General features: G+C 30.8%; 2 protein-coding genes across 3 annotated transcripts; both read left to right on the top strand.

Annotated features, from left to right (window-relative positions):
* The first annotated feature begins 2,171 nt into the window (after positions 1-2,171).
* Positions 2,172-5,565, top strand: LOC7458443 (aspartyl protease family protein At5g10770). Of its 2 annotated transcripts, none has more exons than XM_024589900.2 (3): positions 2,172-2,384; positions 3,130-3,555; positions 4,382-5,565. In XM_024589900.2, exons 1-3 carry the CDS (start codon positions 2,219-2,221, stop codon positions 5,197-5,199), a joined length of 1,410 nt encoding a protein of 469 aa, XP_024445668.1. In that variant the 5' UTR covers positions 2,172-2,218; the 3' UTR covers positions 5,200-5,565. The 2 variants fall into 2 exon arrangements, with proteins under 2 accessions (XP_024445668.1, XP_024445667.1); XM_024589899.2 differs by having other exon boundaries at positions 2,173-2,384; positions 4,379-5,565.
* A 5,628-nt stretch (positions 5,566-11,193) lies between these two features.
* On the top strand, positions 11,194-13,181 carry LOC7465443 (aspartyl protease family protein At5g10770). The gene is made up of 3 exons (XM_002324318.4): positions 11,194-11,434; positions 11,572-11,988; positions 12,150-13,181. The coding sequence occupies exons 1-3, from the start codon at positions 11,257-11,259 to the stop codon at positions 12,968-12,970; spliced, it is 1,416 nt and encodes a 471-aa protein (XP_002324354.1). The 5' UTR covers positions 11,194-11,256; the 3' UTR covers positions 12,971-13,181.
* The last annotated feature ends 6,152 nt before the right edge of the window (positions 13,182-19,333 follow it).

The following is a 19,333-nucleotide window of genomic DNA, read 5'->3' as shown; positions in this document are numbered from 1 at the left end:
CAGTCATCAAACAATAAGTTTTCATGACCAAGACTATGTTTTTTCATAAATCACAATGATGATCTTTTATTGAGACAAAGTCAGATTAAATTAAAGATCACTTGAGACAATGTCTGATTAAAATATGGGTCACTCTGATAATAACTCAAAGATTTTATTTAATAAAAAGTTCTAAGAATAAATAAGGTATATTTGTTAATTATATTTTTATGAAATGAAGATTATTTTCTCTTAATAAAAGATTTCAAGTATAAAATGAAGATTATACATAAAAAATAAAAAATAAAATTTCTTAAATATTTTAAAAGATCTCGTTTATAATTTTGCTCAAGGCTATTATTCACCTTAACCAGCTCTGCATGGAGATCATCAACCATGACATATCTATATCGCTTTTGGGAACTACTAGCTAGATTCTTTGAAATTTTGAAAAAAGAAAAGAAAAAAACAATAACTTAATTTATATGAAATTTGGATAATCTGGCTATCAATGTAATCTGTGTCTCTCTCTCTAAAAATTTTCTATTTAAGTGATTAATTAAGATTTTGAGAATATCAATAATTAAGAACGGCTTTTATTTCAAATTTTAAAAGTAAATGTTCGGTTTAGAACTTGGTTTTGCTGAAAACATATACATGTGTAATCTAAAAAAACAAGCAAAGGCTATCATATAAATATATTTTCCCATATTGTTTCTCTTATAATCGGCTAAAAAAGATGATTTACTCTATAAGCTTAATAATTACCAAGGAAGTTCGCTTAATTAATGGGTCCATGTGCGTATTAATTGTGCTTAGAGTTTAAAGAGTTTCATGTTTAGTGGATTTGTGCTTTACATTTCCAATGGAAGTCATGGGTGCCTCATTAAATATATAGAATGTCTTCAAATTTCAAGATCTAAAATCATGCTTTCCCTTTACCATCGAACTCAAGTCTTCCACCTCAAGAATAAGTGGATATTTGCCTTATCATTGACTTGGGTCAATTGGCACTTAATTTGCCAATAATCTTAATTTTGTTTGCTTTCACTAGGAGAGTCTTATGTTTGATTTTTTTGGTGCTGCTATGATTATTTGATTATGGGGTGTTTAAAAGTGTAGTAACAGTTGTTTTTTAAAGCATTTTTTTACAAGGAAATGTATTAAAATAATATTTTTTTTATTTTTAAAAAATTATTTTTGAAATCAGCACATCAAAATATCTAAAAACACAAAAAAAAAATTAATTTAAAATAAATAAAATAAAATTTAATATAATTTCTTTCAAAAATATTTTTGAACACATGAAAATAAACAATGTTTATATCGTTAATTATAAGATATGTATATAAGGTATAGATTCTAGTAATAGTTAGTGGGTGATAGTGGATTTACAATGCACGTGAAAAGAACAGTAGTATCCCATTAAGAGTGCTCGAAATTAATTTCTTTTATCTTTGTTTAGGTAAATGGACATAGTGAAGAAACTTCTCTGAAGGAGATCTAGTAATTAATAAAAAGTACTGGTCTCCATCCACTGAAATGGGATGCTAGTGGCGCACTTGGGCTTGATAAATGTATTTTTCTTTTACAAGATTGCTATTACCCAAAATTATGAACATCTTGAACTCATCTTTTTACAAAGTACTCCATTCTGATTCATTTGAAGGATTTTTGTGATATATTATGAAAAAAACATTAAATTTGAGGTGAAAATACTATTTATGTTTTTTTTTTGAAATATAGGAATATAAATATATTCCTATGTATGTTGGAGGTTATTTTCCAGAAAATTCGATCGAAAATCCCTAGGTAAATTATAATTGCAACCTCAAAATTTGGATGTTTTTTCAATCAAGCACCTGACTTTTCAAATTAAAAATTACAGCTTACCCAATTCTTGGCCAAGACTTTAAAATAACCTCTGATCGCTTCTTACTATTCAGTCAATTTCGCACCCGCAATTTCATAGATACATGAATGAAGCTTCCTTTTTGGTACTGAAATCTTTTTGTTTAATCATGGACAACACCAGAAAGGAGTATTTAATTATTAAATGCTTTAATTAGTGGTTTCAAAGCAAAGGCCAATTAAGCTAGAAAAGTTATCATTGGCCAAGACTTGATTTATTGCGTTGCATTTTATTTAAATATTAAATGCTTTTATAGTATATAAGGCCCCGATGAGCCTATGAGTTTTGGCAACACAACTACGTACGAGAAGGGCTTCTTTGTTTCCAATGGCCACCCCAATTTGTTCCATCTCTCTTCTGAGTGTTTTTCTTCTTCTATTCTCTTTGGAAAAGGGTTATGCTGTTGAAGAAAATGAGGCTACGAAAAGCTATCTTCATATTATTAAAGTCAATTCTCTTCTGCCAACAACTGCCTGCAACCACTCTTCTAAAGGTTTAATCACCATTCGAGCAATCTTTTCTTGATTCATGTTTATTAATTATATATATTCAACTTTGTTGATCCTATGTTGGTTTAATCACGATTCTTTATTTAGATTCTATGCACATGCAAAATAATTCTTTGAATGATAGACATGAATATCTAAATTCATACTTTGGTTAACGTGTGTCAGCTTCGATTTCATTTGATAATGTAATTTAATATGTTTTTTAAAGTATTTTTTATCTAAAAATACATTAAATTAATATTTTTATAATTTTTTTAATGATTTTAATGTCTTGTTTTAGATCAAAAATAAAAATAAAATATCATTTTTAATATATTTTCAATTAAAAAACACATTTTCAAAAGCACTGTACATTACACACTCTTGGTTTAAAAAGATAAAAAGAACAATTGAAAATCATGTCTAATTGTCGTTTGTTTGTTTAAGTACAATCCCTCTAAAAAAATCACTCCAAAAGCTTTATCCTTTTTTATTTTATAAAAACCCTCTAAACAAATACAAAAGTCATGCATAAAATCTTACAAACTGATATATTCTTGGACTCTCTCCAATCTCAATTTCTTAGCTCTGCCCAGCCCCGCCCTATTTTATATCTAAAACTTTAAAATTCTTTTCAATAAAATGACTTCATGGATGGTTCAACTTATTCCTCATTAAGACCACCTCAGGTAATAAACTCAGTCGAGTGCCTGCATGTAATCACACTAATTCAAGGTTTATGCATTTCAGTTTCAAACAGTTTATCCCTGGAAGTGGTGCACAGGCATGGCCCATGCATTGGTATAGTGAATCAAGAGAAAGGAGCAGATGCTCCTTCTAACATGGAAATCTTCCTTCGAGACCAAAATCGAGTGGATTCAATTCATGCTAGGCTCTCAAGTCGTGGCATGTTCCCAGAGAAGCAGGCTACAACATTGCCGGTCCAGTCTGGTGCATCTATCGGTGCTGGTGATTATGTTGTTACTGTGGGTCTCGGCACACCGAAAAAAGAATTTACCCTCATATTCGACACCGGCAGCGATATCACTTGGACTCAATGTGAGCCATGCGTGAAGACTTGCTACAAACAGAAGGAGCCAAGGTTAAATCCGAGCACGTCTACTTCATACAAGAACATTTCGTGTTCCTCGGCGTTGTGCAAATTAGTCGCGTCAGGTAAGAAATTCTCGTTGGAAAAGTAACTCTAATGCACAGTACAATAATAAAGCATAAAACTATACAATACTAACAGTTGTAATAATTAAGGGGTCATTTGGTATCGAGTTTTTTATTTTTTATTTTTAAAAACATAAATAGAAACAACATAAAAAAATCATTAATTAATTGTCAAAATTTTCCAAAATCAAGTAAAATGGTTTTAGAAATTTGTGTAAATTTTTGTTGGTTTTGCTTTTAAAAAAAAAAATCAAAGCAAACAAGTTTTCTGTTTCTGTTTCAAAAATTTGTAAATAGAAATATAAAACAGAAACCGTCAATGATATCAAATGATTCCTAAGTTTTTCGTCGCAATGGATTCTTTAGCATAAATGCTGGCGGAATTTCTTATAAATGTTGTGATATCCAATGTCAAAACCTACCTTATTTTCCATTCAAGATAAAAAAAAAAAAAAAAATCCACTACCTACGAATAATAATGAAGGCTTGAGTACAAAATGTATTTATAATGCATTTTTCTCAAAATATTTGTATAATTCTCAAAGATTTCCTCTGAAACTCAATTTTATATATATCGTAGAAATTTTCTTAATTATACGACTGACGTATAAACAATAAATTAATTGATGTGTTTTATCATCTTATTGGTTCGATTACATAACAAAAAACTTTTCTTCTTTTAAATCTATGCTCCTTATACATTTGAACGAGATTCAATCCTAATTTTTCATTTTGTAGCAGGGTGTTAACAATAAGATACAGATTGGAATTTTAGTCATGAGTGGTATTTAAGCATAGTTGTATATATTTCTCTACTATGCAGAAGGTAGCCAAAGTTGTTCTTCTTCGACATGCCTTTACCAGGTGCAATATGGAGACGGCTCCTACTCAATCGGGTTTTTTGCTACAGAAACATTAACCCTTTCATCATCAAATGTGTTCAAGAACTTCTTATTTGGGTGCGGGCAACAAAACAATGGCCTATTTGGAGGAGCAGCCGGTTTGCTGGGACTTGGTCGGACCAAGTTAGCCTTGCCATCACAAACTGCTAAAACATACAAAAAGCTCTTCTCTTATTGCCTACCGGCATCATCCAGCTCCAAAGGTTACCTCAGTCTTGGTGGACAAGTCTCTAAGTCTGTGAAATTCACTCCTTTGTCTGCGGACTTTGACTCGACGCCTTTTTACGGCCTGGACATAACCGGACTTAGTGTTGGAGGGCGCCAGCTATCAATAGATGAATCGGCTTTTTCAGCTGGAACCGTTATTGACTCTGGCACGGTCATCACGAGACTGTCTCCGACAGCATACTCCGAGCTCAGCTCAGCATTTCAAAATTTGATGACAGATTATCCTTCGACAAGTGGGTATTCTATTTTCGATACGTGCTATGATTTTAGTAAATATGACACGGTAAGGATACCCAAGGTTGGTGTGACCTTCAAAGGCGGAGTCGAGATGGATATTGATGTGTCAGGGATTTTGTATCCAGTGAACGGTTTGAAGAAGGTTTGCCTAGCTTTCGCAGGAAATGATGATGATAGTGATACATCAATTTTTGGAAATGTTCAGCAAAGGACTTATCAAGTGGTCTATGATGGTGCAAAAGGAAGGGTTGGATTTGCCCCTGGTGGTTGTAGCTGAAATGACAAACAAGAACCATCATGACCAATTGTAGCTCCATTACAAATAAATGAATGTAAGATCAGCTTATACGGGGATGCGAGCTGAAATGAAATATATAGGAAAAACTAATAGGAAGGTGTGTGTAGTAACTTAAGAAACTTTATATACAGCATATGCAATAAGCTCTCTACAAAGGGACTGGGATTCAATTCTTTGTTCCTTCGCTTTGTACATGCAAGAAGCACAAAAAAGTATTCTTGCTGAAAGGAAGCGGTAGCTAGGAGATGCTTCATAGGGTTGAAGCTAGTAGGAGTGCTTTAAGCTAAAAAATCCTGTGGAATTTATAGTTTCTTTATCAACAATAACGACCTTCTTGTGGTGAAATGAGGTTATTACAATTCCAGAGGATATTTTAGAAGTAAAATGGAATGAATTAGAGATTGCTTGTCAGCAAAAACCTATCGTAGGTAAGAATAATAGCTCATATTAGCTTTATATTACATCAAGTTGGATATCCCATATTGATTATATATTACCTTATATTACAACAAGCAGGATATTGTCTCAAATCTCATTATCATTTTGCTAGTAGAAATTAACATGGCCACCTACAACCCTATCAGACAGGGTATAATCTTGCTGGGATATTTTAAATAGTAAAAAAACATTAGCAAGTGTTTCACGTTTTGTCCTGTGATACCCTATATCTTCACAAACCTATGTTTCTAGTCTTCGTTAGCCACTTGAAGGAGTTTTCACTAGATAATCAGCGAGGGTCTGCCCACAATTTAGGCAGCCTGTTCATGTGAGAACATCATTATGATGTCTTTTTATCAGTTGAGGGGCCTCCCAGCCCAATTTTCGTGATTAATATATTGATTCAAAGTCTCTAAGTACATATCAGACTAATAAACTCAGATATAATTAATTTATTGTTTGGTGTGCTGTATAATGATGAATTAGACGAGACAATTTTTTTTTTATAAGGTTGTTTATCTTTGAACAATATAAAAATTAATTTTTCAAATTATCTTTCTTGGTTTTAAACTCTGTTTTTCATTTATTTTTTGTTATTGTAAATGAATTTTTAGTAATATTTCCTTGAGTTGGTAGACCTTTTTTAAAAGTGTAAATAAACAAGGTGATGTTGTTGGAATTCTAAAAGACTAGTTTTATTTTATTTTATTTTGCATTAAGAAAAAAACAATAAAATTTTAAAGATAAATGATTGATCCTTAACAATAATAAATTTTTATCTGAATATGATCATAAGTTCTTCTGCAAGTAAGTACCTTGTTTCTACTGTAATAACTCAATTCTTGACCTCCTTTTTTTGTATAAATTTTGAAAATTAGAAAATATATATATATATATGTTTTTTTCAGTAAATTTAGTCATTTTGTTATTTTTGTCATTTTTATTTAATTTTTGTGTGATAAAAATAAATCATGAAAATCATTAAAAAGAACAAAAAAATCCAAAAAAACAAAATACACAACTCGAGTTAAAATCGGACCAATAATTGAGTATCTCAAGCAAAAATAAAGTTTGAGAATTTTTGGGTTATAACTAAGGATTGAATTGAAAATAAATTGAAGAAAAATGGTTTAATTTAATTTAATTTGGCAAAGATTGAAATAAATTAGAAGTTCAAAGATGATTTTGAAATGAATAACCAATTTAGAAAATCAATTAGGGGCTTAATTGTAAAGAAAGATTATAATTGGGAGTGGATTTGGCTTTAAAATGAAGAATTGAAGAAACAAGGAGTCATATGAGAGCAATAGAAAAATCAAAGGGCATGTTGTAGTTCATTCAAGGGTGAAAATGAAAAAAAAAGAAGAGAAAAGGATGAAAATTGACCAAAATGAAAAAATTGGGAGTCTAGGGACCAAAGAGCAAAAAGATGTCAAAATGGAGGGACTAGGCTGAAATTGGCACGATTAAATTAGAAAAAACCTAATCCTAATTTTAACAGTGCGCTTTGTTTAAATTGAGGAAGAACACGCTTTGAAGATTCAAATTAAACAACTTTGTTTTATTCTTAAATTTTGTAGATTTCTGGGCAAGATAGAAATGGCTAGCTCTCATGATATTTTAGGGTTTAATTTTTTATCCTAATTGATTATCTTGACAGCGTAAAAAGAAAGAAACATATCCTCTAATAGGTCATCTACAATAAATCATAGTTTAACTTCTAAAATCCACTGCAGATTTTGATTCAAACATATCTTTTCAATCAATTTTTCCTCAAGAACAACAGCCCAATCTTTCCATATGCGAGGTCCAATTTTCAAACCTTTTTCCAAGATTATTTTCAAGGATTTTATACTTATAAAGACAATGATTTTATTTTTCTTTCATAAAAGATTAACAGCCGCCTATGAAAGGGGATCCACTATGAAAGTAATAGTAATAACAATAATAATATTTTAATAATGATAAAAATAATAATAGTAATTTTAATAATGATAATAGTAATAATAATAATAATATTAATTATTAATAATAGTAGTAATTTGTATCATTATCATTTTTTGAATTACTATTTAAAGAAAAATTGTGTGGTTGAATTTATTTATTTTTTCATCCTTCAATATTTAATTTAATGAGAATTGGATATCATGGTTTTTTTAGATTTCGTGTTTTGAGTCTAATGACTTGGATCACAAGTTTAAAAAGTTTATATATTTAAAAAAAAATTTATCATTTTTTTTATTTTTTTACATGTTATTCTAATTATATAATCTGAATTGCAGTTTCGGTTAAATGTACTTTCTTAGTTTAGGTTTTTATTTATTTTATTTCAATACCTAAATGTTATTTTTTGTATAAAAAAATAGTTTGATCCCGACAAAGTGCAGATACTGAAACTAGTCCGAATCATCCCAATTACTGATCTCTCACGGAAAATCCATATTATCATATCCTTCAAGGAATTATAGGACTTCTAGAATTACTAGAACATGTATGATCAATGATAATTGAGAAATGCCTTTTCTTGACTTTGAAAGTTTTAGTCTTTCGTGAAATATTAATCAATAATAATTGAGAAATGTCTTTTCTTGACTTTGAAAGTTTTAGTCTTTCGTGAAATATTCGAATCTTGTGAAATTTGAGTTGATGAAATAAAGTGAAACCTATCTTAATTCTAAGAAGTTATATGAGGTTATAGCTAGGAATAATTTTATATTATTTTATAGCACAAACTTATAAATCATTAATATTTTTTATTTAATTGTTTTAATTAATTTGAGTTACTAGATTGGTAAGATTTGAATTTTTCATCATATTATATCAAAAAATATTGTTAAATGAAACTTTAAAAATAATTTAAATTTAAATTTAAAAAAAAACCTTGTCCCCATCAATTTTTCCCCATAAAAATTAATATTGTGGAAAAAGAATGTTCATATATTGGCGTGTTTTGCCGTTGATTGGATAGAGAACGTGCAAATCGCTCACTCACTATACACATGCAATCCCCTCTTTGTGTGAAAGCTCCGAGCGTAGCCGACAGAGAAAACGCGATAACGTGTAATTTGTGATTGAGAAAGAAGTGTGAATATTTCCAAAAGGTGGAGAAAAACAAGGAGCAGCCAATTGGTCATCTCTTTTTTGTATCATATGAAAAATAGACAATAACATGGGAGGGGAAGTTTCCTTCTTTTGTTTTCTTTCAAATAACTCATAATGACCCTTGTTATTTTTTTTTTATCGAGCCTATAAATAAAAAGTTTGAACAGTAATTTTCTTTAATCTGAATAGTTTTTATTTATACAAAAAGGCTAGATTTTAAAGTAAAAAAATTATTATTCAACCCCCTTAATTCTTGTAATTTATCAACCTTTACATGGATTTTTTTTAATTTTTTTATATGAAATACTAAAACTTTAAATATTTTTTAAAATTTTTCTGGGCTATACATGTTGTAAATAATGAAGTTTAAAAGAATATTTTAAAAAGTTTTTTATCCCACATTGAAAAAATATAATTTTTTTCTTGTGAACATAGAGTATATATACTAAAAGGTTTCAAATCCCACATTGAAAAAAAATAACTTCTTTCTTGTTGACATAGAGTATATATATTAAAGGGTTTTAAATCCCACTTTGAAAAAATATTATGTTATCATTTTAAGTTGAAGTATTTAAATCAAAAGGTTTTTTTATCTCACATTGACAAAACATAACTTTTTTCTTGTGAACATATAGTATATATACGAAAGGACTTCAAATCCCACATTGAAAAAATAATTTTTTTTCTTGAAAACAATAGAGTATATATACTAAGGGGTTTCAAATTCCACATTGAAAAAATATAATTTTTTTCTTATGAATATAGAATATATATATATATACGAAAGGGCTTCAAATCCCACATTGAAAGAATAACTTTTTTCTTGGGAACATAGAATATATATATATATATATATATATATATATATATATATATATATATATATATATATATATATTAAAGGGCTTCAAATCCTATATTAAAAAGATATTATGTTATCCTTTTAAGTTGAAGTATTTAAACAAAAAAAAATTATCCCACATTAAAAAAACATAGTTTTTTTTGTTGTGAACATAAAGTATATATACAAAAGGGCTTCAAATCCCACATTGAAAAAATAACTTTTTTCTTGGAAACATATATTATATATACTAAAGGGTTTCAAATCCCACATTAAAAAAAAACATAATTTTTTTCTTGTGAATATAGAGTATATATACTAAAGGGTTTCAAATTCCACATTGAAAAAATAAAATATTTTTCTTATATTTATATAGTGAACTTTAAAAAGTGTTAATAACCAACTAAAAAAAATATAAAAAAAGAGGGGTATAGAAGAAAAACTATATTTGAAAAAAAAAACAGGTCTTGTCCTGGTTCGCCTGGATTGACCATGTTTTGCCGGGTTGTTGCACCGGCCAGTCTTTTAACAAACCTAAACTAGTCCAGCTACCAGGTTCTGGACTGGTTTAGGTTTAATAACTATACATGGAAGAGAGAATTTATTATGAATGTACCAATTTAAACATGGATGATTTACTTCGATCCCATTACAAATAAATTGTTTAGCAGGAGAAAAGCCAACTCCAAACTTTACTTATCATTAAAAAAAAAAACCTAATTAATTTCATGAGTTGAAGCATATTTACATTTTTATCTTGATCTTATTCATGAAATAATATTCTTTATAATTGAGAATAATTAGGAGGCTTACATATTGGTTAGCTAATCTTTTCAATATATATATATATATATATATGTAGGGTAATATATAATAATAATAATGAAGATTACAACACAAAAGAGTATAACTATAATATTTGGTATATAGATACATGTAATAATATTCATATATTCATCATTAAGGTTTAAGGTATAATAAATGTATAATAGTGAAACCTCTGAATAACTTAAAAAATTAAAGCTTTAAATTTGGTTTGTTGCAATCAATGCTTCCTTTATTCTTATCTTAAATTTGTAAGTTAATGAATGACCCACAAATTAATTTTAATGCAAAAGAAAAATATCATGTATCACATCCTAGATATTTTGTTCATTTCGATGGAGCTTCCTAATTGGAAGGAACGGAATACCAAGTCCATAAGAACTATTAAGAACATCGTCTTGTTTTGCCTTTTTCTAAAGTTGATTAGTATGTTTGTTTGGTAACGGTGGAAATTACTTTTTAAAAATGTTCTTTTTTAATTTATAAAAATAATATTTTTTTATTTTTTTAACATCGATATATTAAAATCATCAAAAAATAATATTTAAAAAATTTTAATTTAATATTTTTTTTATCAAAATTATTTTAAAAAACAAGCCTTACTGCAGTACCAAAAACATGCTAATAAAGAAGAATAAAAATTTTGCGTAGCTGGAATTGTCACCCTCAATGAGACAAATTACCTTGACTTGGCTTTTTTAAGGTCTGTCTTCCATAACCCGCGGCTATGATTGATCCGTATTATTTAGCTTATATAAGGCCGGTGAGGCTAGCCAAGAAAATGATGTGGGTTCATAATCTGCGACAAGAGAGTAAAGTATTTGTTTCTCATGGCTACTCCCATCTCTCTTGTCTTTCTCCTCTATGTTCTTCTTTTTCTTCTTTGCCCTTTATGCTCTCTGAAGAAAGGGCATACCGTTGCCGCAAATGAGATCACAAAAGGTTACTTTCGCAATGTTAATGTCAATTCTCTGTTGCCATCAAGTGTCTGCGACCATTCTAACAAAGGTTATATCATGATTTAGCATTTTCTGTATTGTCTTTTAATATTGTGTTTTATATATTATTGAGAGTTGAAACTTAAATCAGTGTTTTTTTATTTATTTTTTTTACATTTCTTAATCAATTTCAATGCTGTATTTCAGTTCTCAACAAAGCTTCGTCCCTAAAAGTGGTAAGCAAGTATGGTCCATGCACGGTGACTGGAGATCCGAAAACATTTCCCTCGGCAGCCGAAATCCTCCGTCGAGACCAACTCCGAGTGAAATCAATTCGAGCGAAGCATTCCATGAACTCAAGCACTACTGGTGTTTTTAATGAGATGAAGACTAGAGTTCCAACCACTCACTTTGGAGGCGGATATGCTGTTACCGTCGGTCTTGGCACACCAAAAAAAGATTTCTCACTCTTATTTGATACTGGTAGTGACCTTACTTGGACCCAATGCGAGCCATGTTCAGGGGGTTGCTTTCCACAGAATGATGAGAAGTTCGATCCTACCAAATCAACCTCTTACAAAAACCTTTCGTGTTCCTCGGAACCGTGCAAGTCAATTGGTAAAGGTAATCAGTATTATTGCTTTAACAAATTCTAGATTTAACAATCAAATTAATCCACAACCAGGTGATTGTTAAAGATATGGTTTAATTGGAGGTGACAATATATTTTTAAATCATTATTTGGATATGGTTCATTTTCAAGCATGTGTTTAACATCCCTGCAGAAAGCGCCCAGGGTTGCTCTTCCTCAAATTCATGCCTTTATGGAGTCAAATACGGGACTGGTTACACTGTCGGATTTCTTGCCACAGAAACGCTAACCATTACACCCTCAGACGTGTTCGAAAACTTTGTGATCGGTTGTGGTGAAAGGAATGGCGGCAGATTCTCTGGTACAGCCGGTTTGCTAGGACTAGGCCGCTCCCCTGTAGCCTTACCATCACAAACTTCCTCAACATACAAAAACCTCTTCTCTTATTGCTTACCAGCATCTTCAAGCTCGACTGGTCACCTCAGCTTCGGTGGTGGAGTCTCACAAGCTGCAAAATTCACTCCAATAACCTCAAAAATTCCGGAATTGTACGGCCTAGACGTTTCTGGAATTAGTGTTGGAGGTCGCAAACTACCAATAGATCCATCAGTTTTTAGGACCGCTGGAACGATAATTGACTCTGGCACAACACTGACATATCTTCCATCCACGGCACACTCTGCCCTCAGCTCGGCTTTTCAAGAAATGATGACAAACTATACTTTGACAAAAGGAACATCCGGTTTGCAACCATGCTATGATTTCAGCAAGCATGCCAATGACAATATTACAATACCTCAGATTAGTATCTTCTTCGAAGGTGGGGTTGAAGTGGATATTGATGATTCGGGGATCTTCATCGCTGCGAATGGTCTGGAAGAGGTGTGTTTAGCATTCAAAGATAATGGTAATGACACAGATGTAGCAATTTTTGGAAATGTTCAACAGAAGACATACGAGGTGGTCTATGATGTTGCTAAGGGAATGGTTGGATTTGCTCCGGGTGGTTGTTAGCTCAAATTATTGAGAAAAGTGAATCCAGAGCAATTACTCACTATCTTCGTGGTTTGCATTGTAAAATGTCACCTATGGCATTTATTTTTCCCAAAATATTGAAAGGCATCTTATATAACTTGTATCCATTGGGGCTATATATTCTCAACAAATATATACTTAATTATATATAGAGAAAGCATTATAAAAAAAAAACTTTTATTTTTGTGTTCGTTAAGATGAATTTATTTAAGATTAAGAGGATGTTTATTTTTGTGTTTTAATAATATTTTTGAAAAAATTTAAAATTTATTTATTTTTTATTTCAAATTATTTTTTTATATTTTTAAATCGTTTTAATGTAAGATGCATTGATAGTTCAGTGAAGCCAACGAGTATGGCAATCCAGTTCCAGTTGCTTGCAGGATAGCCAACGAGTATGTCAAAAAAATATTATATTTTAATATATTTTTAAATAAAATTCACTTTAAAAAAAACAATCTCCATTGATTATGATTATAGTTATAAATTTTCTTGTCTGCTCATGGATACAGACATAGTCAATCTATGTAAAACACTTCATTGGGTGATTGTTTTAGCCAATGATAGGTTTAGATGAGAACGTTCTTTGCTAGAAAGGGTTGGATAAAGTTTTTGAGTGTAAGAAAAGTCGAGGATGCTGACAGATGACAGGTGGGAAGAGCCAATGATATTATTACACCTTGACATCGATCCATCCATGTTCATTGGACAGAGTTTTTGGGGGAATTAAACAGTGAAAAAAGCTGGAATCCTTGTACATACAATCAACTTTTAGTTATTAAACGGATTTGGGTTAATTACAAGAGATGGTTTGTATTTGTGTTACAAATTATTTTTTAAATTGTTTTTTATTTAAAAAAATATTAAATTAATATTTTTTTAAGTTTTTAAATAATATTAATGTACTGATATCAAAAATTAAAAAAATATCATTTTAATACATTTTAAATTAAAAAAATACTTTTAAAAAACACCACATATCATATTATCAAACACACAACTATCATTTATAGATAGTGATTTATTTATTTTTGGCAATTTGGGGATTTCTTTGGATTTGCTTGCATTTTATTTGCCATGTGCACTCAATCCTATTGAAGGGTTAAAACTCAAGTTTTGGATGGTCAGGATTGTTAGCACGGCCACATTATTACATTGTTCAATGCCACCCAGCCAGCTTTTAGTGGATCCTATAGCATTCAATTTCAGCCCATCGAAATTAAGAATTAATTATTAATTATTCCTTGTAATTTATTGAGATAAATTAATAAGTCCATGAGGTGTGAGAAATTGTTAAATAGTTCTTGTGGATTTCTATTTGTTAATAACTTAGTCCTCCATCTTTATTTTGTTAACAAAATTTTGAGATGTCCAAAATTTAATTGTTGTTTTTTAAAAAAATACACATTTTTTTATTCAGATTTTCCAATATAATTTCTAGTTTGCACCTTACTGGAACTGTGGTGGCTTTCACAATAGCGGAGGAAGGAAGTTTCCTCTCATCAAATTATCTTATATCTGATTCTTCTTCAAACAAAATTAAATGAATTTTTTTCTTTTTTCTGTCATTCGAGTTTGAGATAACGAAGTGAAAGGGAAGGATTTAACTCAGAATCAAGTACCTAATCATGTAATTTTGTGATATAGAGACTTAAGTGAACTCTATACTTAAATATAGGGACCTCTCGGCTGCAGGAAATTTCAAACAACTTTCCTACCATCTGTCGCACATGTGCGGCATCGCGATGATATTTCATTTTATAAAAATATCGGGAAACTCAAGAAATGGGAAGACAGGGAATTCTTGTCTTTTACTAGTGGAAAGAGGGAAAGAGAGTCGCCACCTAGTATTTTGATCACTAGAAACCCTAACTGGTATTAGAGATCGGGTACGAGGACTGGTTGCTTAAAGGAAAGGTAATAGCACCCCAAATACGTCCTACCTAAGGTAAGTTGTATTGTTTGATTTTCTGATAAAACTTGTGGTATTATTGTATTTCTAATTGTTGGTTCGTCTATAGTTTAAGAAAAATCTTCCTCGGTAAGGAGATCCTTATCTTATCGGGTAAAAACCTAATCCTTCTAAAGTCTATAAAAGAACTACCTTTTTAATATTAGGAATACATTTTATGTATAAATTCATAATCCCAAATACTAAAAGAAAAAAATATTTTTTGGGTGTTTTTGAAATATTGGCTTAGTTCTCATGGCTTTAATAAACTGATTATTCAAGCCAAAATACATGCTAAAGCATATTTTTTAATTTTTATTGTATGAAACTACGATATGATTTTTTTTTAGAGACTTGACCATATGCAAGAAAACAAGACTTTTTTTGTTTTATAATTTTTCTTTTTACAACATTCCAGAGAAAATTGGGTATTTTGATACCGGATTTGTATCTTTACGTTATAAAAATACAAACTAATATTAAGCAAAAAATTGATAGAAAAATACGTAGGAAAATCATAGATTTTTTTGAAAGGATTTTTTTTGGAATGGGCCCGACCCGGCCCAACCAGTCTGGGTCGGTGCTGTCCGGCCGAACTAACAGTGGAGAGTAAATTAATTCACTCTCCAATGTTCAATTGTAAAAAAATGGAGGACGCCCGGAGTGGAAAAAGAAGAAGGAGAATGAGAAGGAGAACGGAGGAGAGAGAGGCTGACATGGCAGCAGTGCAATCATTCACGGTGGCGGTGTTGTGGCGGAAGGCGATGGTTCGCAGCGAGGAACAGTTCTTCTTCTTCTCTGTGCAGAGACACCAGTCTCTGTTTTTCTCTCCTCCTCGTCTGTTTTTGTTTGCTCTTGTCTTTTTTTTCTTTTTCTTTCTTTATGCTTCTATTCCCTTTCTCTGTTCTCTCTTGTTTTTCTTCCCTTTCGTTTCTCTTATCTTTCAGTCTCGTCCTCTTCTCTCTATGATGTCCCTTTGGTTTTTTTGCCCCCCCCCCTTACCGCCTGGTGAGGGGGTATTTATAGGGGCAAGGGGATCGGGAGCTACCCTACCCCTGTCCAATCATAAGGACAGGGTAGGATGGCTAAGGCGGCCTCTATATAATCGCCCCAAAGCTGCCAGCAAGGCATGGCTCTCCTACCCCTTCCATGATGGTGGTAGGCCATGAGGGGTGTAGTTTATGTCAGGGTTTGGGCAAATGGGGAGAGAGGCGTTGTAGGGGAGAGAAACTTCTTTTTCCCTTTCCTTTGCGCATCTAGGGGAAGAAAACGACCCATGGTGCCGTTCAAAACGCCACTGTTTTGGCTTTTTTTTAACAGTGGATGAAACGGCGTCGTTTTGAACAAAACGCGTCGTTTCATTTAAAAGAAAATTGCGCCAAAGAAGCTTCAAATTCCAAATCAGTCCTTAGTTTTTTATTTGTTCAATCAAGTCCTCAATTGTAATTTTGATTTTAAGAATCAATTCAATTGCATCCCTGACAAATTCAAATGTCAACCTTGATGTTGGCCACCTTTTTTATTTTGGTCCTTGATCTCGGATTTATGTAATTTAACCCCTAATTGATCAATAAACTTTAATTTTTTTCAATTTGGCCCTTGATTCAGTTAATTTCAATCCCTCTATTTACATGCATTTTCCAGTTTGCTCCTTGGTTTCGGATTTCTTTAATCAAGTCCTTAATTGGCCATCAAACTTTAATATTTATGCAATTAAGTCACTGATTTGACCAAATCAACTCTTAAAAATTATAATTTGACCCCTGAACTTTAATTTCTTTCAATTAAAGCCTAAATTGACTTAAAAATTAATTTTTCTTCCAATCAAACCCTTCATAAATTCAATTAAACCTTCAATAGCATTTAATTGAGTCCATAAACATCTGATTTTGGACTTTTCTTCCTCAAATTGAATTTTCTTTATCAATAGGGCTCTCATTAGTCAAAAATATACTGTCAAATTTCAATCTTTGTATTTTTTAACCTCCTTAACCAATTTTTTATCATTTTTTGGACTCTCCAGCATCCTGTTCTCACTACTATTATTTTTTTATTTTCTTCTGAATATATTTTTTTGATTTTTTTATATTTTCTCTTTTTTTGCGTGGGGATCCAAAAATGGGTAACAGCACCATCAATGAACATTCTCACTCTATCTCTTCTAATTTTCTGCCATGTTATCACACCAAACCCATGTGATGATTAGGATTTATCAGTATTTTTCAACAATTTTTTTTTTTTTGCTTGATCTCATTTTTATGATGGTTTAGGCTCTTGAGGGGATTTAGAAACAGGTTTGGACCTAGACTTGTGGATAGGGCTCTAGGGGACTAGGCATTGGCTTGACATGTTTTTTGGACCAAGCGTCATGGCCTAGCACCAATCTTGGTTATTGTTTGGCCTGGGCCCAACACCTAATTTCTTGAAATTGTTTTACTGAAACCAAGTTTTTTAGTCTGGATTCAAAGTGTTACGGAACTCTATGCATCCTATCCCTGGGGCGTTGAGTATTCTTTACTCATTACATATAATGCAAGGGACTTACTTAGTAAGTTTATGCTCCACCTTCACCTCTAGGTGTACGAATCTCTCATGGCCTACCATATTTTTATTTTATTAATATATGTGTAAGGGATATTTATCTATTATTAATATATGTGTAAGAGATATTTTATTCTTCATTAATATATAGGTAAGGGATATTTGTCCCTCGTTCATGTTACAATGATGGAATGACTCTTTAGCCTTTTCATTCAAGCAAAATAACAAGGTTCATAAGGTATAAATACCCCATAAACCACCAACGTAAATGATTCATAATTTTTTTATTCTCAACACATGGTTCTTATTGCTTACAAAGAAAAACCTTTTTCTTTAAAGAGTATTTAATACATACCAAAATAAAAATAAAAACAACCTAGTTTTTTTAGATTTAATGATCTTTTGCACATTTACTGCAATCTCTTTCTACAAAGATATTAACTTAAGTATTTAAGGGTCCTTAAATCCACCCAAAATGGATTGTTTTATCATATTTCTTAGCAATAGAGAATGGATAAAATAGTAATTAGTGTGAAAATGGATCAAATAGTAACAACATTTTGTTAAACTCATTATCCAATCACTCGAAAAACTAAATTACTAAGCATCTTGGATTTTGAAACATCATCACCATCCAAATCATTTCCACAACCTTTAAATATGATTTTGGCCACTACACCTCATCTCTATATAAAGAATAGACCCTCTCAAAAATTTAAGATTGAACACTTTTTTAAAAGTCTTAACAACCGAAGCTTTGAATCTTCAAAACACTCGGTGGTGGTTGGACCCTCAGACATTAGCAATGATATTGAGCTTATCTAACATGAGTTTGGCGAAAGAAGGAAAGGAGAAGGAAAAGTGAGAAGTAAGTTTTTTTTTAATGAGAAAATGAGTATTTATAGTAACAGCTTGATCACTATAAATTGTTTCTAGGATTTAAATAAGCATTTTAGATTTTAAAATTTTAATAGATTCGGTAATAACCTGATGGTAAACCATTGTAACTTCAGTACCAACTAAATATTGGAATATTTGTTTGAAACTTTGATAATCTCATAAAAAGCAAACCGAAATTAATTATGAATACAATTCAAAATCAACCAAATATTAAAGAATAAAATTCATAAAAAAAAAACTATTTATCTTTATTTTTAAACTCGACCTAGTGAATCAACCTTGAAACCTTTCAACCTGACTTCTTGTCTAACCTAGATTTAAAATAAATCAATATAGAAGTTAATTCTAGGTGACCTAATTGACTTGGCGGATCTAAAAATAACCCGGATGATCAATGAAAGCGTGGTTTAGATTTAAAAGAAATTCAAGTTAATATTTTTTAATATTAAGATGATGACATATTGGATCAATACAAGTTTCGTAGCTTAACTCAAAAAACCTACAACCTAGATTATAGACTCCACTAGATTTAAAACTTTATTTTTTAAACTACTTTTTTATTTAATGATATGATAATAAAAATAGATGTTTATAAAAATTGAATACCATGTGAAGCAAACAAATTCAAAATATGATGACCAATTTAAAATAAATAAAATATTAAAAAATAAAATTAAAAAAAAAAGATTAAAATGTAGAATTTAAAAAGAAGAAATTAAGATAGTTCATTGTTAACTGTTTATATGAATAGAAAAGCACCATATTCTTTCTTGTTTTTTTTAGTTGGTAGAAGTAATATTGAAAGATTTGTTAACCAAACGCTATCATTTTGATAGCAATTTGGGACATTTTGAGCTAAATAGCTCAAAATACAAAAAAGCAATAGGTATCTACATGGGGTGAAAAGATCTACTAAAACAAGGTTAATTATTAATTCTCCTATATTTACT

This window comes from Populus trichocarpa, chromosome 18 (genome assembly GCF_000002775.5).
Source record: "Populus trichocarpa isolate Nisqually-1 chromosome 18, P.trichocarpa_v4.1, whole genome shotgun sequence".
Lineage (NCBI taxonomy): Eukaryota > Viridiplantae > Streptophyta > Magnoliopsida > Malpighiales > Salicaceae > Populus > Populus trichocarpa.
Note: the sequence above shows the minus strand (reverse complement) of the source record. Positions and strands in the feature narration are given on the sequence as shown.